The sequence below is a fragment of the Salvia hispanica genome, chromosome 2 (genome assembly GCF_023119035.1).
Source record: "Salvia hispanica cultivar TCC Black 2014 chromosome 2, UniMelb_Shisp_WGS_1.0, whole genome shotgun sequence".
Lineage (NCBI taxonomy): Eukaryota > Viridiplantae > Streptophyta > Magnoliopsida > Lamiales > Lamiaceae > Salvia > Salvia hispanica.
The window spans coordinates 10,709,700-10,733,854 of record NC_062966.1 but is presented as its reverse complement, the minus strand read 5'-3'; the positions used below and the strand labels follow the sequence as shown (position 1 = coordinate 10,733,854).

At 35.7% G+C, this 24,155-nt stretch overlaps 4 protein-coding genes across 7 annotated transcripts; 1 reads left to right on the top strand and 3 right to left on the bottom strand.

Annotated features, from left to right (window-relative positions):
- The first annotated feature begins 1,175 nt into the window (after positions 1–1,175).
- LOC125206024 (serine/threonine-protein phosphatase PP1 isozyme 9-like) lies at positions 1,176–4,468 on the top strand. 2 transcript variants are annotated; one of them, XM_048105290.1, is made up of 5 exons: positions 1,176–1,565; positions 2,670–2,900; positions 2,979–3,229; positions 3,774–3,953; positions 4,047–4,468. In XM_048105290.1, the coding sequence occupies exons 1-5, from the start codon at positions 1,376–1,378 to the stop codon at positions 4,068–4,070; spliced, it is 876 nt and encodes a 291-aa protein (XP_047961247.1). In that variant the 5' UTR covers positions 1,176–1,375; the 3' UTR covers positions 4,071–4,468. The 2 variants fall into 2 exon arrangements, with proteins under 2 accessions (XP_047961247.1, XP_047961246.1); XM_048105289.1 differs by having other exon boundaries at positions 1,177–1,565; positions 2,670–3,229.
- Positions 4,469–4,603: 135 nt separating this feature from the next.
- Positions 4,604–11,850, bottom strand: LOC125204956 (bidirectional sugar transporter SWEET17-like). Of its 2 annotated transcripts, none has more exons than XM_048103729.1 (5): positions 11,719–11,850; positions 11,583–11,619; positions 11,130–11,511; positions 10,932–11,051; positions 4,604–4,916 (listed from the first exon to the last, which is right to left on the bottom strand). In XM_048103729.1, exons 1-5 carry the CDS (start codon positions 11,813–11,815, stop codon positions 4,788–4,790), a joined length of 765 nt encoding a protein of 254 aa, XP_047959686.1. In that variant the 5' UTR covers positions 11,816–11,850; the 3' UTR covers positions 4,604–4,787. The 2 variants fall into 2 exon arrangements, with proteins under 2 accessions (XP_047959686.1, XP_047959687.1); XM_048103730.1 differs by having other exon boundaries at positions 4,857–4,963.
- A 1,640-nt stretch (positions 11,851–13,490) lies between these two features.
- LOC125207093 (protein HESO1-like) lies at positions 13,491–20,351 on the bottom strand. 2 transcript variants are annotated; one of them, XM_048106302.1, is made up of 9 exons: positions 20,129–20,351; positions 19,163–19,307; positions 18,754–18,930; positions 18,254–18,438; positions 17,300–17,395; positions 15,735–15,780; positions 14,643–14,749; positions 14,425–14,526; positions 13,491–14,349 (listed from the first exon to the last, which is right to left on the bottom strand). In XM_048106302.1, the coding sequence occupies exons 1-9, from the start codon at positions 20,198–20,200 to the stop codon at positions 13,555–13,557; spliced, it is 1,725 nt and encodes a 574-aa protein (XP_047962259.1). In that variant the 5' UTR covers positions 20,201–20,351; the 3' UTR covers positions 13,491–13,554. The 2 variants fall into 2 exon arrangements, with proteins under 2 accessions (XP_047962259.1, XP_047962260.1); XM_048106303.1 differs by having other exon boundaries at positions 19,163–19,351; positions 20,129–20,321.
- A 987-nt stretch (positions 20,352–21,338) lies between these two features.
- Positions 21,339–22,946, bottom strand: LOC125204174 (probable protein phosphatase 2C 34). Its single transcript, XM_048102747.1, has 6 exons — positions 22,808–22,946; positions 22,504–22,728; positions 22,151–22,441; positions 21,950–22,079; positions 21,661–21,884; positions 21,339–21,584 (listed from the first exon to the last, which is right to left on the bottom strand). Exons 2-6 carry the CDS (start codon positions 22,720–22,722, stop codon positions 21,411–21,413), a joined length of 1,038 nt encoding a protein of 345 aa, XP_047958704.1. The 5' UTR covers positions 22,723–22,728; positions 22,808–22,946; the 3' UTR covers positions 21,339–21,410.
- Between the last annotated feature and the right edge of the window lie 1,209 nt (positions 22,947–24,155).

Genomic DNA, 24,155 nt, shown 5'->3' with positions numbered 1-24,155 from the left:
CTAAAAAGTTCCGGTTCCGGTTCTACCCGATTCTTACCCGGAACCGAATAATAAATCAATTTTAGATTTTTAATTTTAGATTCTAATAATATTATGAATATCAAATATAAATATACTACATAACTTTCCCTAATAAATAATAATATTATAGGATCTTAATCTTACGGTAAGTTTAACTAAATTACTCCTATTTATTATTTACCCTAATTTCCCACTCCCACCACTCACGCTGCTATCCCATACACGATCACTCTCAATCTCTCACGCCTCTAACTCTCCTCGTTCACTCGACGCTAGCGGCTGACCTTCCTCGCCGTCGCTGACGCTGTTTTTCTTGAGTTTTGAAGTAGTTTTTTTGGCCCACTTGAATATATTTTCGTGTGTTTATGACTTTGTGTGTGCATATGTCGCACGGGTGTGTTTATGTGACGGTGTGCGTGTGTTAGGGGCTGTGTGTGCGCATATGTCGGGTGTGTTGGGTCTGTGAGTGTGTGTATGTGTCTTGTGTGTGTGTGTGTTAGGTGCTGTGTGTGTGCGTAATGGTGTTGTGTGTGTGTTTATTGAACTATTACTTCTAGGAATTAGAATATTGAATAATAAATATTATTATCTTGTTGATTTGTGTTTTTGTGTGTTTATTTGAATTTTTAGGTATTAATTGTTATATTTGTAGAAGTTGAATTATTTAAAAAAAATTAAAACGAAAACTATAAATTGGATCCGGTTCGTAACCGGAATCGGCCGGTTCTTACCCGGTCGGTTCCGAACCGGTTCCGGTTCTGGGATTAATAAAAATTTATAACCGGGTACCCGGTCAAACCGGACCGGATAGAACCGGAACCGGTCGGTTAAGCAGCCCTAATTATATCTCACGCAAGTACTCTAGACTCTGTCTTACCCTATTTATTCCTATAATTTTAGACTTTATATATATTTTTTATTTGAGCATTTAAATGAAAAATACATTACTCTTTCTCTTTTTTAATGTAGTAGTATATTTTTTTATACACCCCACTTTCCACCCTTGCAAAAATATACTAACTCACTATTATTTATATTACTTAATAGAGAAATAATAAAGAAGTTAGTAGTAGTATTTTTTTACTTCCAAATTAGACTACATAAAAAAAAAAATGAAAAGGAGACGCGCTTAAAAAATGAAATTGCAAAATTAGAGAATCTGGTAGAGCACTCATCAATCAGACGAATATGTCAATGCCCAAATTGACCTAACAATATCATATTCATCGATTATGCATCAAACCAATTCCTCTCTCCCTCATACTCCTTCAATTTGAAATTTTGATGATAACCCTTTTCTTTCCTGCGCCTATCTGAGTGAAATTGCATCCAATTCTAAGAAAAGACACCAAAAATGATGACAATTGAAGGAAATATGGATAAGGGGGTGTTGGATGACATAATACGCCGGCTGTTGGAAGGCAAAGGAGGGAAACAGGTGCAGCTTTCGGAGGCCGAGATCCGCCAGCTCTGCGTCAACGCTCGCCAAATTTTCATCTCCGAGCCCAACCTCCTCCAACTCCGCTCCCCTATTAGGATCTGCGGTCTCTCTCTCTCTTTTCCTGTTTTTTCGCCCATTCTATATGATCAAATTTTGCACATACGTGGCATTGGAATTCAGTTTAGGTCGCCCGAATTTTTGACAGTGGAATTTTGGGGTTTTTGGTGCTTGATGAAATTCATTAATGCTGACTTTGTTTATATTTTTGATTGGCATGCTGAACGGAGTGTGGATCAATTGTATGACCTAGCTTTTTAAGTAATGAAACGCTAATTTAAGGTAATTTAGTTTCTTACAGAAATTCATTGACTAGCTATTGCTGGTTATCATGATGATTTGGGATTAATTTATATGCAGTTATAAAGATTCAAGTTTGTTTCCTTGTCAGCTTCTACATGGTTAATGGTCTTGACTCTTGAGGATGTTGGTACAACTGCTAATCACTTTGCAATTTATAAGATCACTAAATCATCAAGTGCATATAAGTTGTGGAAAAAATCAGATGCTAATTCATCAATAACTAGATTCGACTTCTTTTAGCAGGTTAAGTCTCGTGAGGTCTGTATCAGTCTGTGGATCTATGTGAGCCTGTAATGTTGATTTGCCTATCCATAGCCTAGGTTGGGAGTAAATCAAGTTAAAAAAATGTTTTGAAGTAAGTCCCATGATTACGTTACTGTGATCTCTTACATTGGATTTAGGAGGATATGAGTTAATCACCAGCGGTATACACACATTAATTTTCTTTGTAAAACTAGAATAAATGTAAACTTGCTATCGCTAGTAGGCCCTATTCTACTGGGAGATGGAGCTCCACAGAAGTGGGACATCGCTGACGCCAATGTGTTAGTGTCAAGGAATGACCTTTTCAGAGTATTGCTCGTCTTTGGTCTCACTGTAACTACAAATTAAACCCTGGTATAACTCCCTATAGTACAGGCTGCTTTAGGCAACTTGGTTAATGTAGCTCTCCATGTTTAAGCCTTCCTCTTGTGCAATATGTGTATGTCACATTGTCACTCTTAGTTCTTGAATAATATTAGCAGTGCACTCATAAATCATTATGTTCTTACAGTTGCCACATTAATTGTTGCTCATTGCTTCTCACCTTTGCTTTGTGCTGATAAATGAAATAGCTCTCTTACAGGAGACATACATGGCCAGTACCAGGACCTATTAAGGCTCTTCGAGTTTGGTGGGTACCCTCCTCTTGCAAATTACCTATTTCTAGGAGATTATGTTGATCGAGGTAAGCAGAGTTTGGAAACAATATGCTTACTGCTGGCTTACAAGGTTAGGTATCCAGATAGTGTCTACCTTTTAAGGGGAAACCATGAAGATGCCAAGATCAACCGTATTTATGGATTTTATGATGAATGTAAGAGGCGGTTCAATGTTCGGCTCTGGAAGATATTTACCGAGTGCTTTAATTGCTTGCCTGTCTCTGCCGTCATAGATGAAAAGATACTTTGCATGCATGGGGGACTTTCTCCTGAGCTCAAAAAATTGGACCAGATTAATGAGATCACTAGACCGACTGACATTCCAGATAGTGGTCTCCTCTGTGATTTGCTTTGGTCTGATCCTGATCCTAGGATACGTGGTTGGACCGATAGTGATAGAGGTGTCTCATGCGTTTTTGGGGCAGATGTGGTTGCAGAATTCTTGCAAAAAAATGATTTGGACCTCATTTGCCGTGGCCATCAGGTATAGGACTATCTTCTTTAACTTTCAGGCTCTTTTTCTCATGATTCTTATACTACCTCCGTCTTATAAAAATAGAAACTTTTGAAACTACACGGGTGTTAATGCACAATTGGTAAGTAAGAGACATATAAAAAGAAAAAGTGATTGAAGTATTGTTAGTGAAGAATGGGTCTCACCTCATTAGAGAAAAAAAGTTCTTAAAATAGGAAGTGTCTAATTTTTAAAGATAGGCCAAAATGGAAATATTTTTTATTTTGAAGAGACGGATATAGTATCTGTTAGTTGGAGTGTGAGATGGACGGTAGATCTCAGTTGAAAGATATGCAATGGAACATCGTGGTTTGCCTATTATTACAAATATGTACATGTGCTCATAATTGGATCTTAATGCTTATTCTCTTTTCTTTGGATCTTGTTGAGTGTTTGGCTAATGTCTCAATACTAGATCATTGATTTGATAGCCACTGGAAGCTTAACGTATAGCTTAGAATTGTTGTGTCATGCTGCTGTTTTGGAATGAAGATTTACCACATGCTAAATGCAGGTGGTGGAGGATGGGTATGAATTCTTTGCCAAAAGAAGACTAGTTACCATATTCTCGGCTCCAAATTATGGTGGAGAGTTTGACAACGTTGGTGCACTTTTAAGTGTGGATGAATCGCTAGTATGTTCCTTTGAGATATTGAAACCCTCGTTCGTCAATCCAAAGGTGCCTTTGAAAAAGGTACGATGATTCCTCTTCTTCCTACTATTCTCCCCAAAATTGGTCTTGAAGGTTTAAATTTTGATAATTTCTATTTGGCATCTTGATTGGCAGCCCCCTAAAATTGGAGCGTCCTGATGCACAACGAAGTGCATTTACAAGTTTGTTTCAGTGAATGGGTGGCTTGCATTTCTTTGTTCATAAGCTGTCTTGTAGAGAATGTTTGATACTCATAGCTTAGAAAACTTGGAAGCTGGGAAGTTGAGGAGAATCCATTAGCAAAGGATTAGCAGGCAAAAGAGATGTGTAAACTGGAGAAGCAAGCTGTATCCCCTTTATGGATTAGAACCCTCTTAGGTTTGGGATATTTAAAGAAAGCATTGTGTTTGTTTACATTTGGGTAGCTACAACTTATTCAAACTATTAATGTGATTTCTAGCATCATTTGTACATCCAATCTGACTTCAGCTATGGGCTCTTTGTTTGGTAGTCTGATTATCATCAATGCAGCAACAGCAAGTTTATGTTCTCTTAAACTGTGATGGTTTTTGTTTAAATAGTAGTATATACATTTTCTGTATTTAGTGTTAAATACCAGTGGTGAACTTTATTTTCCCTTTCAATTTTGCCTCTAATCAACTCATAATGATTGTTTTTAAAAATGATGCCTGCCCCCACAAAATAAAATTTCTTCAATCAAATAAGAATATACTGTCTTTGTTGGTATATGCTCGGTCTTACAATCACAAAAACATGTATAGATAGATAGCAAAATATAGTACACAAATTGGAAAAGGACTCTATAATTTCATCATACAATAAAAATTATAAGAACTTAGAGATATGAGGTGCAAGTCAACAGTTGGAAGAACGTGGAAGGAGGGACTCTGTTTGAGAAATTTTATCTGAATTTGTTGGGTTTCTGTAAATGGCATAAAGCAGCAGCTGCAGAGCTCCCAACACAAATCCAATTGAATTTGGAACCTTCATATTTCACAAAGAGAGAGATTCATAAATTCGATTCTATTTTTCTGTGAAGAGAAAGTGATTCAATTAATACCCACCATAACTAGAAAGGATGGATTAATAGAATAAATGCAAAAAGCCTATAATCACAATATGGTGATATACATGGTGTACTACAAAGTACACTTCTCTAAAAATATCAATACGCCACTTATTAATATTTTGAATGTGGACGACTTTTATCATATTTAATTTCAAATTTAAGTGTCAACAAAATGGTTGACCTTGAATAACCTGGATAATGATACTACAATTGCAGGCCCAACTTTGTTTGTCCATATGATGTAGCCGCACCCGACAAATCGGATATTCGTACCTGATTTTTGCCAAATTTATTGTCCTAATATCCGCCCCGCAATGTACTGGGATTATCCGATAACTGTGTTGGGTATCCCGTACCCGACATTGTGGGTACCCGAACCCGACTCCAAACACATAGAAAATTTGAAAACCTTAATATCCGACAATGTTCTCTAATTTACTATATTAATATCGATGGTAAGCTTTGAATAGATTGAGAATAAAAGTAGGGGATACTCTTCAGCTAGTTCCGGTGAATTATCAATTGTATGTTCGTTGGAGTATAAAAATGTTTCAAAAGAACTATTAGAATTCTTAGATTCTATAAAGTATTAAAAGATGGTATATGACTAAAACTAATATAATCGGGTATTATCGGGATTAATGGGTATACCTGTGCGGTATGCCCGCTACCCGCAAACCTCTGAAACACACTACCCGATCCCGTCTCGTTTTCCGTCATCGTTGGGTAATGGGTACCTGATACTCGACGGGTAGCGGGTCAAAATGAGAATTACACATTACTTGCTACCCATTTTGCCACCCCTAATATGATGCATTAGAATTTTTTTCTTTGAAAAAACCACATATGCTTCCAAAATAGTACTACTTTAGTCCACCATTAGGAGTCCTATTTGAGTTTGACACAAATTTTAAAAAATATAAAAAAAGTGGGTGAGAAAAAATGGTAGAATGTGGGGTTCATTTTTATATAAAAGTGGTGAAATGAGTTGGTGAAAAGTAGAGTCTATCTTTCACTTAGAGCATCCGCAGCGGTGGGCTGTCCGTCCGTGCCGCTGAGCACGAGCTCGTCCGTCCGTGCCAGCGGCACAGCGCTGCTCTTAGCTAAGAGCACGTCCGTGCCGCTGAGCAGCCTTACGTGGTGGCGTCTTCTTACAAATTCGAATTTTCTTTTTTTTTTTTTAAATTCATAAATAATTCAAAATAATACCAAAAAATTAAAAAAATATATTTTTGGATTCCCAAAAAATAGATCTGTTTATGGACGTTTTTTTTGGATTTTTGTGATTTTTTTTTAATCCCAAAATCATCTATAAATACACACATTCATCATCCACTTTTCACATCAAATTATCTCTCATTCATACTTTTTCATACTAAATCATCTACATCTTCCTCTCACCCAAACTCTCTCTAAAAAATTCAAAAATGGATTTCACCAATCTCATTGCGGAAGCGGAGCGCGAAGAACAAGAATATTATGAACAATATCGTGCCGCCTATGAAGCCTATGTCGCCGCCAATACCCCCGCCCCTCCTCCTCAACCAACTAGAGCAAAACGTCGCTACATCCCTCGTGATCGAGAGGGAGCCCATGAAAGGCTCGTTGCCGACTATTTTTCCGACCAGCCGCGGTATCCAGAAGATTACTTTCGGCGCCGTTTTTCCATGTCAAAACGGTTGTTTATGCGTATTGTCAACACATTGTTCACCCGCGTTGAATACTTTCAAGAAGATGCAGACGCAATCGGTCGGCAAAGTCTCACGGCGTTGCAAAAGTGTACTTGTGTCATCCGACAACTTGCTACTGGGCAAACGGCTGACCTATTCGACGAGTATTTGCATGTCGGTGAGTCAACTGGAATCCTATGCCTCAAGAATTTTTGCAACGGCGTTTGTTCTGCTTTTGGCGAGGAATTCCTTCGGGCACCCACTACCGACGATTGTCAACGGTTGCTTCGTCTTCACAAAACAGTCCACGGTTTTCCCGGTATGCTAGGCAGCATTGACTGCATGCATTGGAAGTGGAAGAATTGCCCGACTGCTTGGAGGTGGCAATTCATAAGCGGCCACAAAGGCGGCGGCCCAACGCTTATCCTTGAAGCGGTCGCCGACTACCGCCTATGGATTTGGCATGCATATTTCGGTGTTGCCGGATCCAACAATGACTTGAACGTGTTATATTCTTCACCACTCTTCGATGATGTTTTGAATGGTGTAGCACCGGCGATCGACTTCACCGTCAACGGAAATGCATACCACATGGGTTACTATCTCGCCGATGGTATCTACCCAAGGTGGTCGACTTTCGTGAAGTCGTTCAGCAATCCACAAGAGCCGAGACGGATTCTTTTTGCGCAGCGTCAAGAGTCTGCTCGGAAAGACGTCGAAAGAGCTTTTGGTGTCCTTCAAGGCCGATTCAACATTGTGAAGTCCCCTTCTCGGCTTTGATACGTTAAGAATATCGCCGACATAATGTACACGTGCATTATCTTGCACAACATGATTATAGCTGACGAAGGACCGAGGGCGGCTAACTTTTACGACAAGGATGAAGCCGGAAGCTCAACCGCGAGGTCTCCCCCACGCCGAGGTGTGCATACGACGGTGAAAGGATCGAAAGAAGACACACAATGCGCGATACAAGAGCCCACGCTGAGCTACAAAAAGATCTAATCAATCACATTTGGGCGAAATTCGGCAACGAGTAGTGGGTCTTTTTAATTTTATGGATTTTAATTATGTAATTTTTAATTTTTAGGATTTTAATTATGTAATTTTTAATTTTTAGTATTTTAATTATGTAATTTTTAATTTTTAGGATTTTAATTATATAATTTTTAATTATTATATAATTTGTAATATTATTCCGGGTATTTTTAATGCATTTTAATATTGTGGAAATGTTTTTATTTAAATTGAATAATAGAATGGTGGGACCCTTAAGCTTGTCCTTAGCTAAGAAAGCACGGATGTGAGTGTTGTGCTCTTAGCTAAGGATAAGGAGTAAAAGTGGGTCCGGGTCCACCTCCGTGCTCTTAGCTAAGAGCACGGATGAGGATGCTCTTATAACAAAAGTGAACTGGGATACTGACGAATTGAAAGTAGCTAAAAGCACGAATGGGGATGCTCTTATAGCAAAAGTGAACTGGGATAATGACAAATTGAAAGTAGCTAAAAGCACGAATGGGGATGCTCTTATAGCAAAAGTGAACTGGGATAATGACGAATTGAGGGAGTATAGTACTTGTATGATTGCTCTCTCTTTGAATTGAGGGAGTATAGTACTTGTATGATTGCTCTCTCTTTGAAAAAGGTCTTTTATCATGCTAGCTGTGCTACCACTCAATTTCAAGAACAACAACAAAACAAAGATGTGATAGTTCTAGTGGTGGATTTTAAGTCTACGGACTGTTATGGGTCCATATATTGTCCCTGTAATAATTTTGCATTCACCAGCTAGCTAATGTGCGGGATGGCCTACTAATTTATGAAGTACTAGTTGATGGCATTTTGGGTGAATTAAGCCCTGAGATTGATAAACTAAAAGAGTTAGAGAAAAAAATGTTTGAAATATTGTTATTTGTTAGGAAAAAAATCGGTTTCCCGTCATTAGAGAGATAAAAAAATATATCTTATTTTACATAGACATATCACTTTAGATAAATTTAATTTAATTTAAATTTGAGTGAACTATAAAAATAGTCCTGGGACTATGCGTTTATCTCGCCAATGAACTCTGGACTTTCAAAATATCCTCAGACAACCCTGGACTAAGCGTTTATCTCGAAAATGGTCATTTTTCACTGTTTCGTGACGAAAATGCTCTTTTGGGGGGTTTTGGGGAGTTTGGGCAATTTGGTCTTTTTACATTTTAAATCTGATACTAAATCTGATATTATTTTAAAATTATCATTCTTCTTCCCTTTTGCCATCCTTCATTTTGTTTCTTTATTTCAATATTAGATTTAATTTTATAAAATTAAATTTTAAATTTTGATTTTTAAATATCAATAAATTTTTTTAATTATTAAAATTACTAGTATTAAATAACAAATTAATAGTTTTAATCAATATTTGATAGTGTCTAATAATTAATCATTAAGGTACGACGACGTCTTAGTTTTAATTTTAAAAATCAAAATCTAAAATTTAATTTTATAAAATTAAATCTAATATTGAAATAAAGAAACAAAGTTAAATGATGGCAAAAGGAAAAAAGAATGATAATTTTGAAATAATATCAGATTTAGTACATCACTGAAATAATATCAGATTTAAAATGTAAAAAGACCAAATTGCCCAAACCCCCCCCCCGGTATTTTCATCACGAAACAGTGAAAAAGAACAATTTTTTGAGATAAACGCTTAGTCCAGGGTTGTCTGGAATATTTTGAAAGTCTATGATTAATTAGCGAGATAAACGTATAGTCCAAGTACTATTTTTGTAGTTTATTCTTTAAATTTTGGTAACTAGGTATGCAAGTAATCATTTAATCGGATTATTATTGCATCTACCTAAAGGATTATTTAAGCATCCCAATTCACAATATATTTTATTATGCTTTGTTAAAATTTAGTCATACTAATAATCTTTTTAGTTATTCTACACCATAATCAATCCACACACAAAAGTAAATAATTTTAATTTATGTTATTATATGAATGTTATCTAACTCATTCATCATACAAAACGTCCTCATAATATTTTTCTTAACATCCAATCTTATTTCATAATATTTTTATTAATATCCAATCTTATTTTATCATATGAATCTTATCTATCTCATTTACCACTCTTTTATGTATCCCTTAATGTTAGCAGAGATATACTAATACTAAGTCAACAAAAAATAACTTTTTTTCTAGTTGAAAAAAGAAAGTAATGAAGTTTTGTATTTTAATATGAATATGTTTTCCCACGTCATATTAATAAGATTAAAACAAAATATTTACAAGCCGACAAGTGATAGGTAGTGATTTCTTTAAGAAAAAATCTCGACTGAATAATCGTCGTTGAAGACAACGATTATCAGTTGTGGTTTCTCTCTCCACTGATTTTGGTAGTAGTACTGTTTTTTTTCCACAAAGAGCTTTAAAAATGATAGTATAATTTTGATTGGTTTAGGATTTAAATAGTTGTATAATTTATGTTTTATCATAAACTATTATTAAACTATAATTTTGGTGATTTCTTTTAAACAAAATATACCTCATTCGCAACAAATGATTGTTTTTTTTAAAATCAGATGTTATAAGTACGTTAGAATCTCAGCAATTTATGCAGCACCCCCATCATGCTACGGAGAAGCCAATTTCATTCAAGTGGACAAATTGCACCACTCATTGTTAATTACAATTTGCTTTTATGGTGTCGAACTATCAAACAATTACTCTTACATTTTGTGAGGGTTCAAAGATTGGATTATATGTAATTCAAATATGTTACACTTTCAACTTGTTCGCTAAGGTTTTAGAATATATAATACCTACCTTAGCTACCCAGCCGTCCCCGATTAATTGTCACTCTTTTCTATTTTGGTCCGTCCCTCAATAATTGCCACACTTCATTTTTACCATAAATGATAAGTAGGTCTCACATTGCATTAACTCACTTCACTCACATTTTATTGTAAAACTAATATAAAAAAATGGGTCTCATAACTTTTTCAACCAACTTTTCTTTACATTTCTTAAAACCCGTGCCCGGTCAAAGAGTGCCAATTAATCGGGGACGGATGGAGTATATAATAAACCATATTAAACACGCAACTTGAATGAAACAATTCATACAAACTTTGTTGTTCACGTCGAATTAATTAAGGTGTAGTAGTAGATTAAGTTATCACATGAAGATGTATTTGTGTGTACGTTAGTATATACTCTAATAATTAATTAAAGATGAAAAAAAATACTAGAAAGAAGACTTACTCCAATAAACCAGTCTTGCATAAGAAAAGCGTAGAAAGCCCAAATCCCACCATTCAAGAACAGAAAAAATGAGAGAAGAAACGGCATAAACTCCGCACTCTTTGTTGTCACCACTGTTTTCTGCATCAATAAATTAAGATGGAATGTATATAGAAGAAGTTGATTGTATTGATTAATCTGAGATTGTGATGAACTTACGAGGGCAGAAAGAGGTGAAGCATACATGATGAAGTTAAGGGCTGAGCTTATGAATCCAATGCTAATAATCCTTAAGTCTCCATCCAAAACTAAATAGTACGTTACCAAAAAGGCTGATGCTGCAAATCCAACATTCAGTATTCCCACAAGTAATGCTGTGTTAAGGCGTTTGTTAGAGTTAGGCGGGGCGAAGATGAGGAACAAGGCGATGTATATGATCTCGGCCACGACTCCAAAACCATTGATGCTGGCAACCAGATAGCTGTCAGGCTTGATGATTCCATAGTAAGTCCAAAGCTCACAGTTGAGGAGCGTGCAAATGTAGGGAAGGCTCTCGAATTCCTCTGTCGACTTCTTCTTCACTATTCGAACAAAGGTCTTCCTGCAACCAATTTATTAGGTCTATTCATATAGTACTATATAGTTATATATGTAACTCAACTGATTAATTACCCCGGAGAAAGAAGCATAAGAACTGAGATTACATTCCCTGAAATGTAAAGTTCAAATAGATATATATGTCAATAAATTCATAATCCAAAGTGAAAGAAAAAAGGAATTACTAATAGAGATTTGATGGTGTTATTACCTATGACGCCGACGAAGAAAACAAGTGTGTCCATGTTTGAGTGAGACGTGCACAAATGAGGAAAATATAGGTATATTATATATAGATGTGTATGCATGAATAATGCATTACCAATTTACCAGTGGTTTTGAGGAAATGGTTTTTTATGGACAAATGAATAGTCGTACAATATAAATTTAAAGATCACACACTATGGAGGATTCAAATCCTCGTTGTCATTCTATCATTTTGGTCAACTCATACACACAAGAGGAAATTATTTTATTAATTATTCTGGATCTTTAGGTGAGATGAGATGACAGTAGCTAAATGCAAAAGTATAAAAATGCCCCTTAATGCTAAAATATACAAAAAGGGCAAAAAAGTTATGAAATGTAGAAGTGCTTCCATCGATATTACATCAAAGTACAATGACGTGCGAGCATATTTTTAAAGAATGAGTGCGGCGTTTGATATTATGGCAAAGTCTATGAACCAAAAATATAGTTTACTCAAAAATAAAAAATGTAATGAATTAAATGACATCTTTGAAGAATTTCAAAATGATGTTGACGGTTCGGTGTATTCATGTAGATAATAATTCGACGTGCCATGTCAGTTTTGATTTTGGAGATAAATGAATTTCATGGACAACTGTATACAAGTTTAAAGTTCATGATTTTTTTACTCTTTTCTCTGTTTTTTTTGCTTTGCTTGAAAGGTTTTCTAAAACCATCTCCAAGGGTACACTAAAACCTAAAATGAGATAGATATTTTGTTCCAATATTACTAAAAAACCTATCTTATTTTTAGTTTTTGAGAAAAAAATACCTATCTTTGGGTTTACACTAAACCAATACCTAAAAGTTTTTCAAATTTTGTGAGTAAAAAAGGCATAATATAGAGAATATTCTTTTAAGTTTGAGTTTAGTGTAAATGATTGGAGTAAAATCAATATTTAGTGTGAAATTTACACTAAAATGAGTTTGAATTTAGTGAAATGGTTGAAAATGCTCTAATTCCTCTACTTTTAGTGTTTGATAGAGTACTAGATGTGGATCATTCAATAGTCAGATACTACGAGATATAACAAAAATATATGATAGTGTAGCACAAAATATTAACATATGATCTTTATTTGAAATTTCTTTTACACATGCAAGTATATAAATTTCTTTTACATAATTTAAATTCTTATTGAGTTTGAAAATATACTAGAAATCATGTATAACGAGCTAGACTCGAAATAGCCAGAAATAAAAGGATCACATGGTAACCAAAGTGTTTATGTTGTCCAATAACATAATAATTGTTTATTTGGTGGGTTTATGTTGTCCACTTACAAAATAAAGAATTTGGTATAGTACTATAAAATCAAATTTTATGTATTTTTAAAATATATTACTATAATTGGTCATATGTAAGCCCAGTCGTGCATGCTTTTTTATGTGTTTGGTGGTTAAAGTTATTTTTCTTTTTCATTCCGAGTACTTGTTTTTTTTAAAAAAAATTTCCTTCGCTGTAAACCTGAAATTCATATTGTTGATTGGCTGACATTAAATTTGTTTGTTGAATTTAACATCTTTATGAAAAGTGTTATGGAAAAGCTATAGCAATGACCTCCCCAACACCACTTCAAAACTGGAGGAGACAAGGATTAAGATCCAAGATTTTATCAAAACATTAACAGCTCTTCATTTCTAATGCTTTTGCTTTCGATTTTTTAAAACTATGATTTCTTACATTTAAAGCTTCCTTTTATGTTATAATAACTAAGCTAAATTCTCATGAAATAGAAAACAATGGAAAAAAAAACTTTATTATCCTCAAGTTTTCTTACATGGATGCAGCAGCCTATCAACATAGGTTTGAGCCATGCTGATAACCCCAACCCCAACCTCCAACATTTCCCTGCTCACTTCTTTCCCAACCTCCACCACCCCAACCCCGACCCACGTAGTTTCCATCTCCCCAACCACCGCCCTGCCGTATTCCACCCTCCCAACCCTGACTTCCATGCTGATCTCCTTCTCCCCAACCACTGCCTTGCTGCATTGCTCCCTTATCCCAACCCCCGCTGCTTTGCTGATTTCCTTCTCCCCAACCACCGCCCTGCTGAACGGCTCCCCATCCCCAACTGCTTTGCTGTTGCTGATTTCCTCTTCCCCAGCCTCCCCATCTGTTCTGTTCAGAAACTCCCCAACCCCCACCACCTCTAGCTTCATATCCCACTGCAGCATTTCCATCTGCCCAGCCTTCATCTGTCCGCATCCTCTTTGCCAACGAAGTCTCAACCAGCACAGCTTGCTCTACTTGCTTCCCCTTCCCTGACTGTCTTTTCATGTGGGCTGTACTATTCTTATTGAAAGGACGCAATGATTTTTTCTCTCGTTTCCCAGTTACTATTCTTTTTCCATGAGATTGGACATGAGGGAATTGTGTAGTCATATTGAAATTCGCAATACCTCTAGGAATTGAGAAAGGGATGCCATCAACCCCAAACAGAAGATCCTTGAGTTGTAGTCCAATCTGACCCCCCATGAAGGAGGTGAGATGTTGAATAGATATCTCTATACATTTATAGATCTGTTTCACTTCTCCAGGTCCAACAGCCCGAGCCACATTCTGGGATATATCAGTAAAATCCTCTACCTGTGGAACTGGTACTCGTCATGTTGCATCAAAGATCATCAAATTTTGAGACAGAAGAGTAGATATAGTAATTACACTGATACAGGAAACTTTAGAATTCCAAGTTTTGGATGTCCAAGAAGCAGTGCATGTGCTTGCACAGAGACCTTTCGCCCAAAGTATTTCAACAGAAGATAACTGCAAATTTAACAAAACCCATTACTGTTGATCCTCTCCCCTCATAAAATGATATAAAATGGGTTTTAAGGATTAGAAATAGGCATTTCTCTTAAAATTGTTAAGTAACTGAGTACCTTGAGAAGTAGAGTGATGAAGAGCTCAGCCAAAGATTCCTTATTTCTTTTCCCATAATTTAAAAAATTAGGAATTGATTTTTCAACCGTTGCGGGATCAGTGCCATCTACGTGATAACCATTTAAAGGTCACTTAAATATGAAAGAAAGCGAGGTTGCACTTACATTCACATGACGCGACTAAGCAATTCTTAAAGACAATTACCAGCTCCCAAACTGAATTGTGCAGCAATTTAGTCATGTACTTAGCCCCAAACACAAACTCAGAAGCAACTAACCTTTAAAGAGTGGTCTTATGCTACTGCTGGAGAAATTACATGAGAAAAGTTATACCCATGGATTTCCAGGATTACATGAGGGCATGGATGTGAACATATGGAAACACACGGTTAAGTAACACCAGCATTATTTCTCCAGGGGTACCACAGATCCAACATCTTAGTGATATTGGTTTTCTTATTTAAATAATCACTTCAACTTAATGTGTTTATCTTTTAGTAATTTCCTCTAATATTATTTTTAAGTATAAATACTTTTTGAAAATCTTGAAAAGTTATTACTAAAGCATAATATTCTGTCTAACTAATATCTTGGTAATTATATTATCCATCCAAAAGATATTTTTTGTTGTAATTATGTTACAATATGCAAATAAATAACTAGAGCATAACGAAGTAATATTGATGTTTACAGTTTTTTCCTAGTACTTATTTAGACCAAAACACAATTTTCAATTGGAAAGAAGGTACTAGCTTTTAGTTAAATATATATACAAATAAATTAAAAGAGACATATTCTTCTATTCATATTAATGTTTATATTTAGTTTGAATAACTCAAACTCAAAACAAATATTTAGAAGCATGTGCCCGCACCTTTGTAGTGTGGACAGAAAGAGGGTGTCATTTCTAAGAGAAATACATTCCATATTAGATAATGAGACATGGGGTACTAGCCATACGTGAAGCAATCAATAATGCAAGGAAAATATATGCCGAAGATACGGATGGTGACAAGAATACGACACTGGAGGCTATGGCTACCTTGTACTCTGATGAATGTGAAAAAAACTAGTTCGGTGCAGGATATCTACCTTTGAAGATGGCAGAAAATGGAGGAAGTATAGGAGGAGTCCGAGTCTGTGGGAATAGGAAGACCATGGAATAAGGAAGACAGAATAAACTTCAGTATATAAAGATGTACTGTACTATAAAGGACAAAGGAAATTAATAATGGTGAAACCCCTGAAGATCATTTCAGGCAAAAAGAGAAGCTAAACCAGCAGTGAGGCGTCGGTTAAGGAATGCCAAAAGTCATAGCTCAGTGTCAAACAAAAGAGCAGTAATTGTTTAATCTATAGTATGATATAGCAAGAAAAATACTAACTTAACAAATAAATCAGGCGTAAAGTTAGCAATCATTTTCTTGAGAAAAACAGCCTTCTAAATAACATGAGATTAGTTGCTGAGAAAAGTACCTAACTTGACCCAATTTTGGTTTTCAACAAGCTTTATAAAACGTTTAATAACAATCTCATTATTTTATTTCATAGCAAAATAGACACTCCCAAATTTCAACGATTGGAAAAATATTATGGAATAATTTTTCAAGATCAACAGTTTGTTTTATTGGGATTTCCAACACTGCAATAGTGAAAGATTATATTTCACAGCATTTTTCTGGTTAATAAATTCATTAGGAAAATCTATTTTGCTACAAATAATGTGTCTAAAACAAAAATATCGAGTAAAATTTGGCAACTTTTTTTGGGAATTAATATTTGCACCATTTTAAGTTTGCTGAGTTCACTTAAAATGAAAATAGTTAGCCAGTGTTCACTTTCATTACAAACCTACACAGCCCCACAGGTACATTGCCCAAAGCCAACTCGAAAAATGAAAAACTGAAGATCCTTATCATTCTTTTTCTACCAGTCCCATTATATTGATAAACCACCAAGTCTATAAGATTGTTTTAACGCATCTTCTCCTTAGTCTGCCTTTTTAATTGTTAGCCTGCAATAGGCTTGACAACTCAGATATCTAAGAATTTTGACTGAAAAGCGTTTAACGAAAAAAAAAGAAGAAGAAGAAAGAGAAGAGAATAAAAAGTTAGGAAGAAGAATCAAAGAAAGACGGAAAGATGAAAGGGGGATAAGATATTGGCTAAAGAACTGAGTGTGCTTGTGAAAGGTGATGCTATGTTTTCCACTTACATGTATCCACACTGAACTTGATGGAGATTCTTTTTAGATTTTTATTTTCTTTTATAAGAAACTACTACACTAAGTGGCAGAGTTTGTCAACTGATGTTATTTTATCTGAGCACATGTGCAGTTATGTCTCACAAGTATCCGCATATATATATCTGATACTGTGTATAGTCATTTGAAGGCATGTCTATTACAGTATATGTTCAATGTTCGTCTCTAAAACCGATTTAATTGATACTTTTTCCTTAAAATGAAAACATATTAAGAAACACGTCCTGGCCAAGCATGGACCCAAAAGGGCATTAGCTTGTATGTCTGTAACAACTGAACCCCAAACCAACAAGAAAAAGAAAAATGACAATAAGAACAAACCATAAAGCAAGAAACATGACAAATTGCAACGACAGATATAATACAGGCATGGAATGTGCACCAAAAAACAATACCTGTAAATGAAATGCGACCAAGAGAATTATGGAGAGAGAATTAAGGGTTTTATCTTTTGAACTGTTGATGTTGTATGCTTTAGCCCAATTCTTCATCTGTGAGGAAGATAAGTTGATGTTCATTAGAATTTATTAGTGAACAACAAAAATATGACACGTAAGTTGTAACAATCCTCAGTTACTCTCTGTAGGAAAGGCTAGAAAATGCATAAATATTGATCTTCTAAAACTAGAATTGGAAAGTCAACTGTGACAAGCTATATTGAAGGAGACATCAGCTCTAGCAAGAGTCGTTCCTTAATCCTTTGAAATTATTTATTACGCATAATTTTCATGTGTAGCGCAATGACCACCTTCAGGCCCATCACCTCTCATTCTTTTTATCCATTTCTGTAGCACCAAATTCATTACCATGCCTTTCAAATCAACCACCACATAATTCAATTCCAGTGCCAGAAGGGCATCACAAGCCCACAGGACTTTGAACAGGGAAATAGGCAAGTGTTAGGGTGGCACTGGCAACAAAATATCAGAAGTTCATTTTCAATGAACAATAAAAAGATCTAAAAGTAGCCAACAGACAATAAACTAATAAACTGAGTACAAACTGACTATATGAGTCTTAGTTGTTAGCAGTGCTCCATGAAAACCTAGAAGATCCTTCACAATTTAAACTGGTATATGAGATGACCCTAATGATTGGTGAGAATTTAGGTCTGCAGTCAATATTATCAAGAGCGGATTCAGAACTCGACATAGTAAAAAAATACATATCTACCATAATAAGATTACAAGGCACATTTCTACGAAATTGCCATCACATTGTCCAACCCAAAAATAGCAAACAAAAATGGAATGGTCCGCACTGTAAAGATCAAATATGGATAACTAAAGGCTGAAATGGTAAATGGCATAATAAAACATACTAACAGAGAGTTGGAGATGATGTCTTACCAAAAAGCTAAGCTTTTTAAACCTTTCATCAATGGATGAGATCATCCAAATAATCTTTGATTTTGAAATCCCATCTCTATTTTCGACTGATATATCACACTCAACTCCAGTTCCACAGTCAACACATTTCAGAATGGGTACCTTTGCAGTAGTGATAGGAAGGACACCGGAAACATGCCCCATACCTAAAGAAGAAATATGCCCCATACTATTTGAATTTTACACAAGAATAGTTTTGGCAGGAAAAGGCCACTTAAGTGTGAAAATGTAAAAATGTATCCAAATTGAACTTGGTAAAGTTCAACGATACTCAAGTTCCTTCAAGTTGGTTTTGCAATAAAAAAGTAAATACTGGTTGTCCTTTGATAACTGTATTCTACTTTTTAAGGTTAAATTAGAAAGAAATATATTCCTTTCAAAGTCAACAAGATATATATTCCGAAATACAATGAAATATTAAAATTGTAAGAATAAGCAAAAATGTGAACTGGAAATTATACTCTGTATAGCGTACAGCTTTCTTGCAAACTTTCTCAAAGTCTGGATCTTCTTTTCACGTGGAAAATCAACTCCACCGGTGTTAAAATTTACCGAGAGGTCCAGATCACTTGCAGTGCTGAAAAGATCCATTACAAAAGAACCAAATTCCACTACTATGGGAATATCCTTTGAGGTGCCTGAAAAGACAAACATTAACAAGAAATATCAACATAATTCATATACATTCATATGACATATTTAAAGAGAACGAGTAGATAATATGAACTACACTAGCAAGTTCATGGTTCAATTTGAAAGGAGAATACATAACCCTGGCTTCTTCCAGAAAATAACACAAATGATAACAAAATCAAGGCCTTTCAAGAAGTGCTGTAAGGCAATGAAATCCCATAAAGGCAGAGAGGTTACCATAAAGTTCCTTTGCTATCTCATTGAAGACGCGAATTAAATCTTTTCGAGCTTCATAATCAGTTTGCTTTGGGCGCCGATTGACATAAACATCTTGAAGCAGGGTGTCAAGGGAAGATACTCCTTCCTTAGTTACTTTAATAGCCTGCAATTTCTTAAGTTCAAACTTTTCTGCCTTCTTCTGTAGAACTGTAACACAATCATAACTAAGTGTAAGAGCCAGAACTTGCATAGCATTATTATACTAGTAGCTTATCACTCCGAGGTAGAAAAATATGTGTTATTCAGTAACTTGCTGATTGAACTGGTGAGGTCCCAAAGCCAATTATCTTGGGCAACAGAAAAGAACCAATGGTTCGTGTCCAAATCTGTTAGCTATGAGAAAAGCAGGAAACGTTCATGCTATCTTCATCTAAATGTGTCAAGGCTACAAGTTTCAACTTCCAAGTATTGAGGCAAGAGGAGTAAGAAATTTGCAATAAGCACACCATAAAGTAGTTTCAATACTTAGAAATAGATCAAGAACTACCATCAGTTCACTAAATCAATCTTTAGTATAGCAATTTCAACTAGAAGACCTTGCCCCTCTACCTAATATTCCACTTCCCGTGAATTAAAGCTCGTTGACACATACACACACATACCAAAAAAATGCACACACGATGTCTAATTTGAACGTTTTAATTCAAAAACAGAAATTTCCTAAAAATGTGTCCGGTTCAGTAGTGCAACTCCAAATTCTGCATAGAAATATGCCCCCACACACAAATAGAATACCATCTAGCATAAGCCCTCAAAGACCTGTGGCGTCTAAAAATCTATTCACTACTGCATCCAAACCTGTCTTGTGCAGTATAATACATGATGATTTACAAGCAAATTCACATAAAAATAAAAAACGATCACAGCAAACAACATAAATTTAACAAGCCCCAATAACGTCTGTGAAAGCCTTGAAAATCTCGCCTTTTGCGCGCAACGCCATTGCCCAACAAAAATATGTGGATTTTTAAGAGCAACGCCACTCAGAAGAAGCATAAGATCAATTTAATTATGGTTTGTGTTTCAATTCAATTTATTTATGGGTGGATGGATGGAGCAGTGGTGAAGATGGATGGTTGTGTTGGGCGTGGAGTCCTAAAAATTAAAAGCTATTCCTGCATCGTTCTCTACTCGAATTTCAGTATCCAATCAAATTTAACTGTAAATGGTCCACGGCGGATGCTCATTCACGACTCACCTTATTTTACCAATTATTAGTAGTATATTTTAACTTATTTTAGCGATTGTTGATATATTTTAATTGAACTTGAATAAAATTAATTGAAAAAAATAAATAAAATGGAATAGAATAAAAAAAAATGAATTGAGAATAGATATTTTATAGAAATAAAATCAGAAAAAATAAATAAATAAATAAAATTAAAAAATTTACACTGCCGGCGCCGCCGCAACCGGCTGTCTGCAGTGGACCGCCGCACCAGTCACCGGTAAACCGCCCCTTCCACGCCGCGTTTGCGGCTCCGCTCCATCCGCCGCAGCGCCACCACCGTGGACACTCTGGATGTCTTAGTATGGCATATAATAATTTCTTGATTTTTTTTTCTCAAATTTATATACTCCATTTATCAGTAAAAATTAATTAAAGCAACTACAGCTTCTCGCATTTGTATCACATTCGTTCTTGGAGCAAAATTCTAAAAATGGGACAATATGCGAGAAGTAAATTCCTCTAGTTCTGGTTTTGCATGCTAGTATGCATTTGGTAAATGTGAACTAGTTACACATTTGAAGATTGCATTTAATTACAAAATGTGTAACACTCTTAAATAAATCTAATTCAATCAGGTCAATCTTCTCACTGTCATCTACTATAAACAAGATCTACCACAATTTCTTGTAGGTTATTTAGATTCTTTTCCTGCATATGCTAAATAATGGCTGCAGGTTTATATTGTGAATCAAAATGCTTAATATAGACAACCACCCTAGCAAAGATATTAGTACATCTTTTTGTATGTGGAGATATAAACGAATTAAGTTAAACTCATTCCGTGTAGGATTGGTTGAACATATACCGTGGTTGGATAATTTTTATTTTGTTACTGAGGGAGTATTTATCACTCAAAAACCAAAAAATGTGACTGTTTGCTAGGTATATTTATAAAACTCAGTAGATCACTAAAGTAGGATATAGATTGATAGATAGTACATAATACACAGGTTAGACGAAAATGTTGGAGTGAGCTTAGAAATTAGAATGGAGGAAAAGTACAATGGCAGAGATATCATCCATGGCGATCCCCTTTCTCTTCCGCTTCCACGCACGAGCAGCGCACTCCACCAAACGCTTCCCAGATTTCTCCCTTTCTGTTCCTACTACGATTTCCACTGCTTCTTCATTCGATATAACATCCCAAACCTTCAATTAATCATTAATTCAGTTGATTCATCAACCAATAAATAAACAATCAATTAAAACCAATACATGATAATACCCCATCTGTTGCGAGCACAATAAAGTGGTCATGAGTAGTTATGCGCCTGTGAGTGATGTGAGGCACAGAAATGAGGCCAAAGTCCTTAGCGCAGTAGTCCCCGAAGGCCCTGGATATGGCCAGCCCCGGGGACTCCTCGTGTGGCAGCCACAGCCTAGGCACACCGCATTCGTCATCCATGCTGTACACCCGCCCGTTGCACTCACTAATCCGAGCAGCCTCCTCTGTCAAGTAATTAATCAGCAATATTCTGATTATGAGAAATGATCATAATTAAGTGGACACTAACGAGGTAGGTTAGGCTTCATGTCAATCGTGAGCTGCTCTGCCACCAATTTGCTGCCACTACTCTCACTCTCAGAGTAAGTTCCCAACACAGCGCGGCAGTCCCCGACGTTGGCTATGAATATGTCATCTCCCTATTTCACAAAACAAGTTTTAAATCAAGGCTAATAAAGAGTTTTAAGATATTATTATATAGTAGGAGTACCTGTTTAACAATGGTTAAGGCAGTGGTTCCGCTGTAGAATGCATCGATGCTGCCATTGTGCTGAAGCTCCTTATCGATAGCAGCGCATGTCTTGAGATACGAGTGTTTCCATATGTTGAAGTGATGAAGCTTGTTTTTATCGGAGGAAGCTTGAGCAATTAGCGTGTGTTGCCAAGTGGAGAGGAGAGAGGAGGGCATCGCCTCTCTCACTTGATTCGCCACAAAATGGCCCCAGGGACCGTGGCCGTCGAATATCCCACAGAAGATCATGTCACGTTGGCATCCAAAATCCTATAATTCAACAAGATCATCATGCTATTACTGCCATGCATATAACATAGATAGATAGATACCTCCCAAACAATGCAGCGGTCTTGGTTGGTGGGCTTGTCGCCTCTCTTTGAGAAAACAGAAGCGGAATTGAGAGTGCCTGAGCTCCTCAACACCACCTCATTTTTCCGGGCATCTCTGGCCATCCTATCTGCGGCGTCTCTTCCATTTCTATCACAATCCTGCTTTGCTCGTCTCCTTCTTCTCATTAAACCATTCAAAATTGTTGATACATGCCCCATCCTCCTCTGTTAAAAACAAAAACAAGGATGAACAATTAACTATATATTTTAAGTCTACAGAAAAAGAAGAGCAAGTGAAGCTCACATTTAATAGGGAGTGGTCGGGAAGATGACGTCACTTGAGCAGAAGATTTGAGCATAAAAATCATGGATATTTTTTGTTGTGAGTTTTGGACGTCGTTTTAATATTGGAAAGACAAGTCCATTTTGCAAATGCAGAGAGAGATGTGTCAAAGCTCAAAAGTGGTCTGTGTTTTGCATCACAGAAAGACCATCTTACCCCTGTCCGACATTTTTCCAAGATCTTTTTCTCTCCCATTGAAAAATATAAATATATGATCCCCTCTTCCACTAATAAGAGTCTCATTTCTTTCCAATGCGAGTTTTTAAAATGTTAAAAAAAATGGGTAGAGGAAAGCAGGGGCGTAGCCAGAAAATCATGCCAAAGGGGGCAAAATTATATCTATGGTAATTTTATAAATTATAATAAGGGGGCATTTAGTGAAGAAGTTGATATATATTTGGAAATTTGTACCAAAATTTAAAAGGATTTGTGGGGGTGAGGAGGGGCAATTGCCCCATCTACACAAAGGGTAGATACGCCCCTGGAGGAAAGTTAATGGAATATGGGTCACACTTGTGTTTATTAGTTTTATGATATGCGAGTGAAATGAGTCAGTGGAATGTGAGACATCTTTATCATTTATAGTAATTATAAATCGGGACTTATATTCACGGATGTACTAAAATAGAAAGAACAGTCGTCATATTCGTGGATGGAGGGAGTATATATACCTAACAATGAATTTGTTCTACATGTACTATGTAAATTTAAATCAATATTTTCTATCAAAATATCTTGTGATGTTATATTTGGCATTTTCTTAATGTTAACTTCTAGTAATTAAACGCATATTTTCCAACAACTTTTTATATATGTTTATTTGATTAAGAATTACCTCATGACTTCCTTGATAAAAGGGTGTTAAAAATCTAGATAGAAGCTAACTTTTAATGATTAAGATTGTAGTTAAACAAGTCTAATGGAGGTAGAATTTTCTTAGCCGACCAAATTGTGATTTACAAAGTTTAACAAACTATGTAGTTAAACTTTGTAGTATGATCTAAGGTTTCAACTGCTCCAGTTTGCAATTAAGTACTACTACGATAATTTTAAAAGTTAGTAGTAATATATAAGTGTGTCATTAGAATCAAATAAGTAAATTTCCCATAATATTTCAAAACTATAGTATCAGTCAATGTAGATTATTAATTTCTTTTATTAATTAGTTGGCATAGGAGCATGCGTCAAGAAAAAATGCATCGGAGTATACAAAATTAACATCTTACACTATTAATGCGTACAGTTTTTAGTCTTTCAATTGGAGTAAGTACATAAGTCTTTCATTAATTTTATTTATCTAAATGAAAAG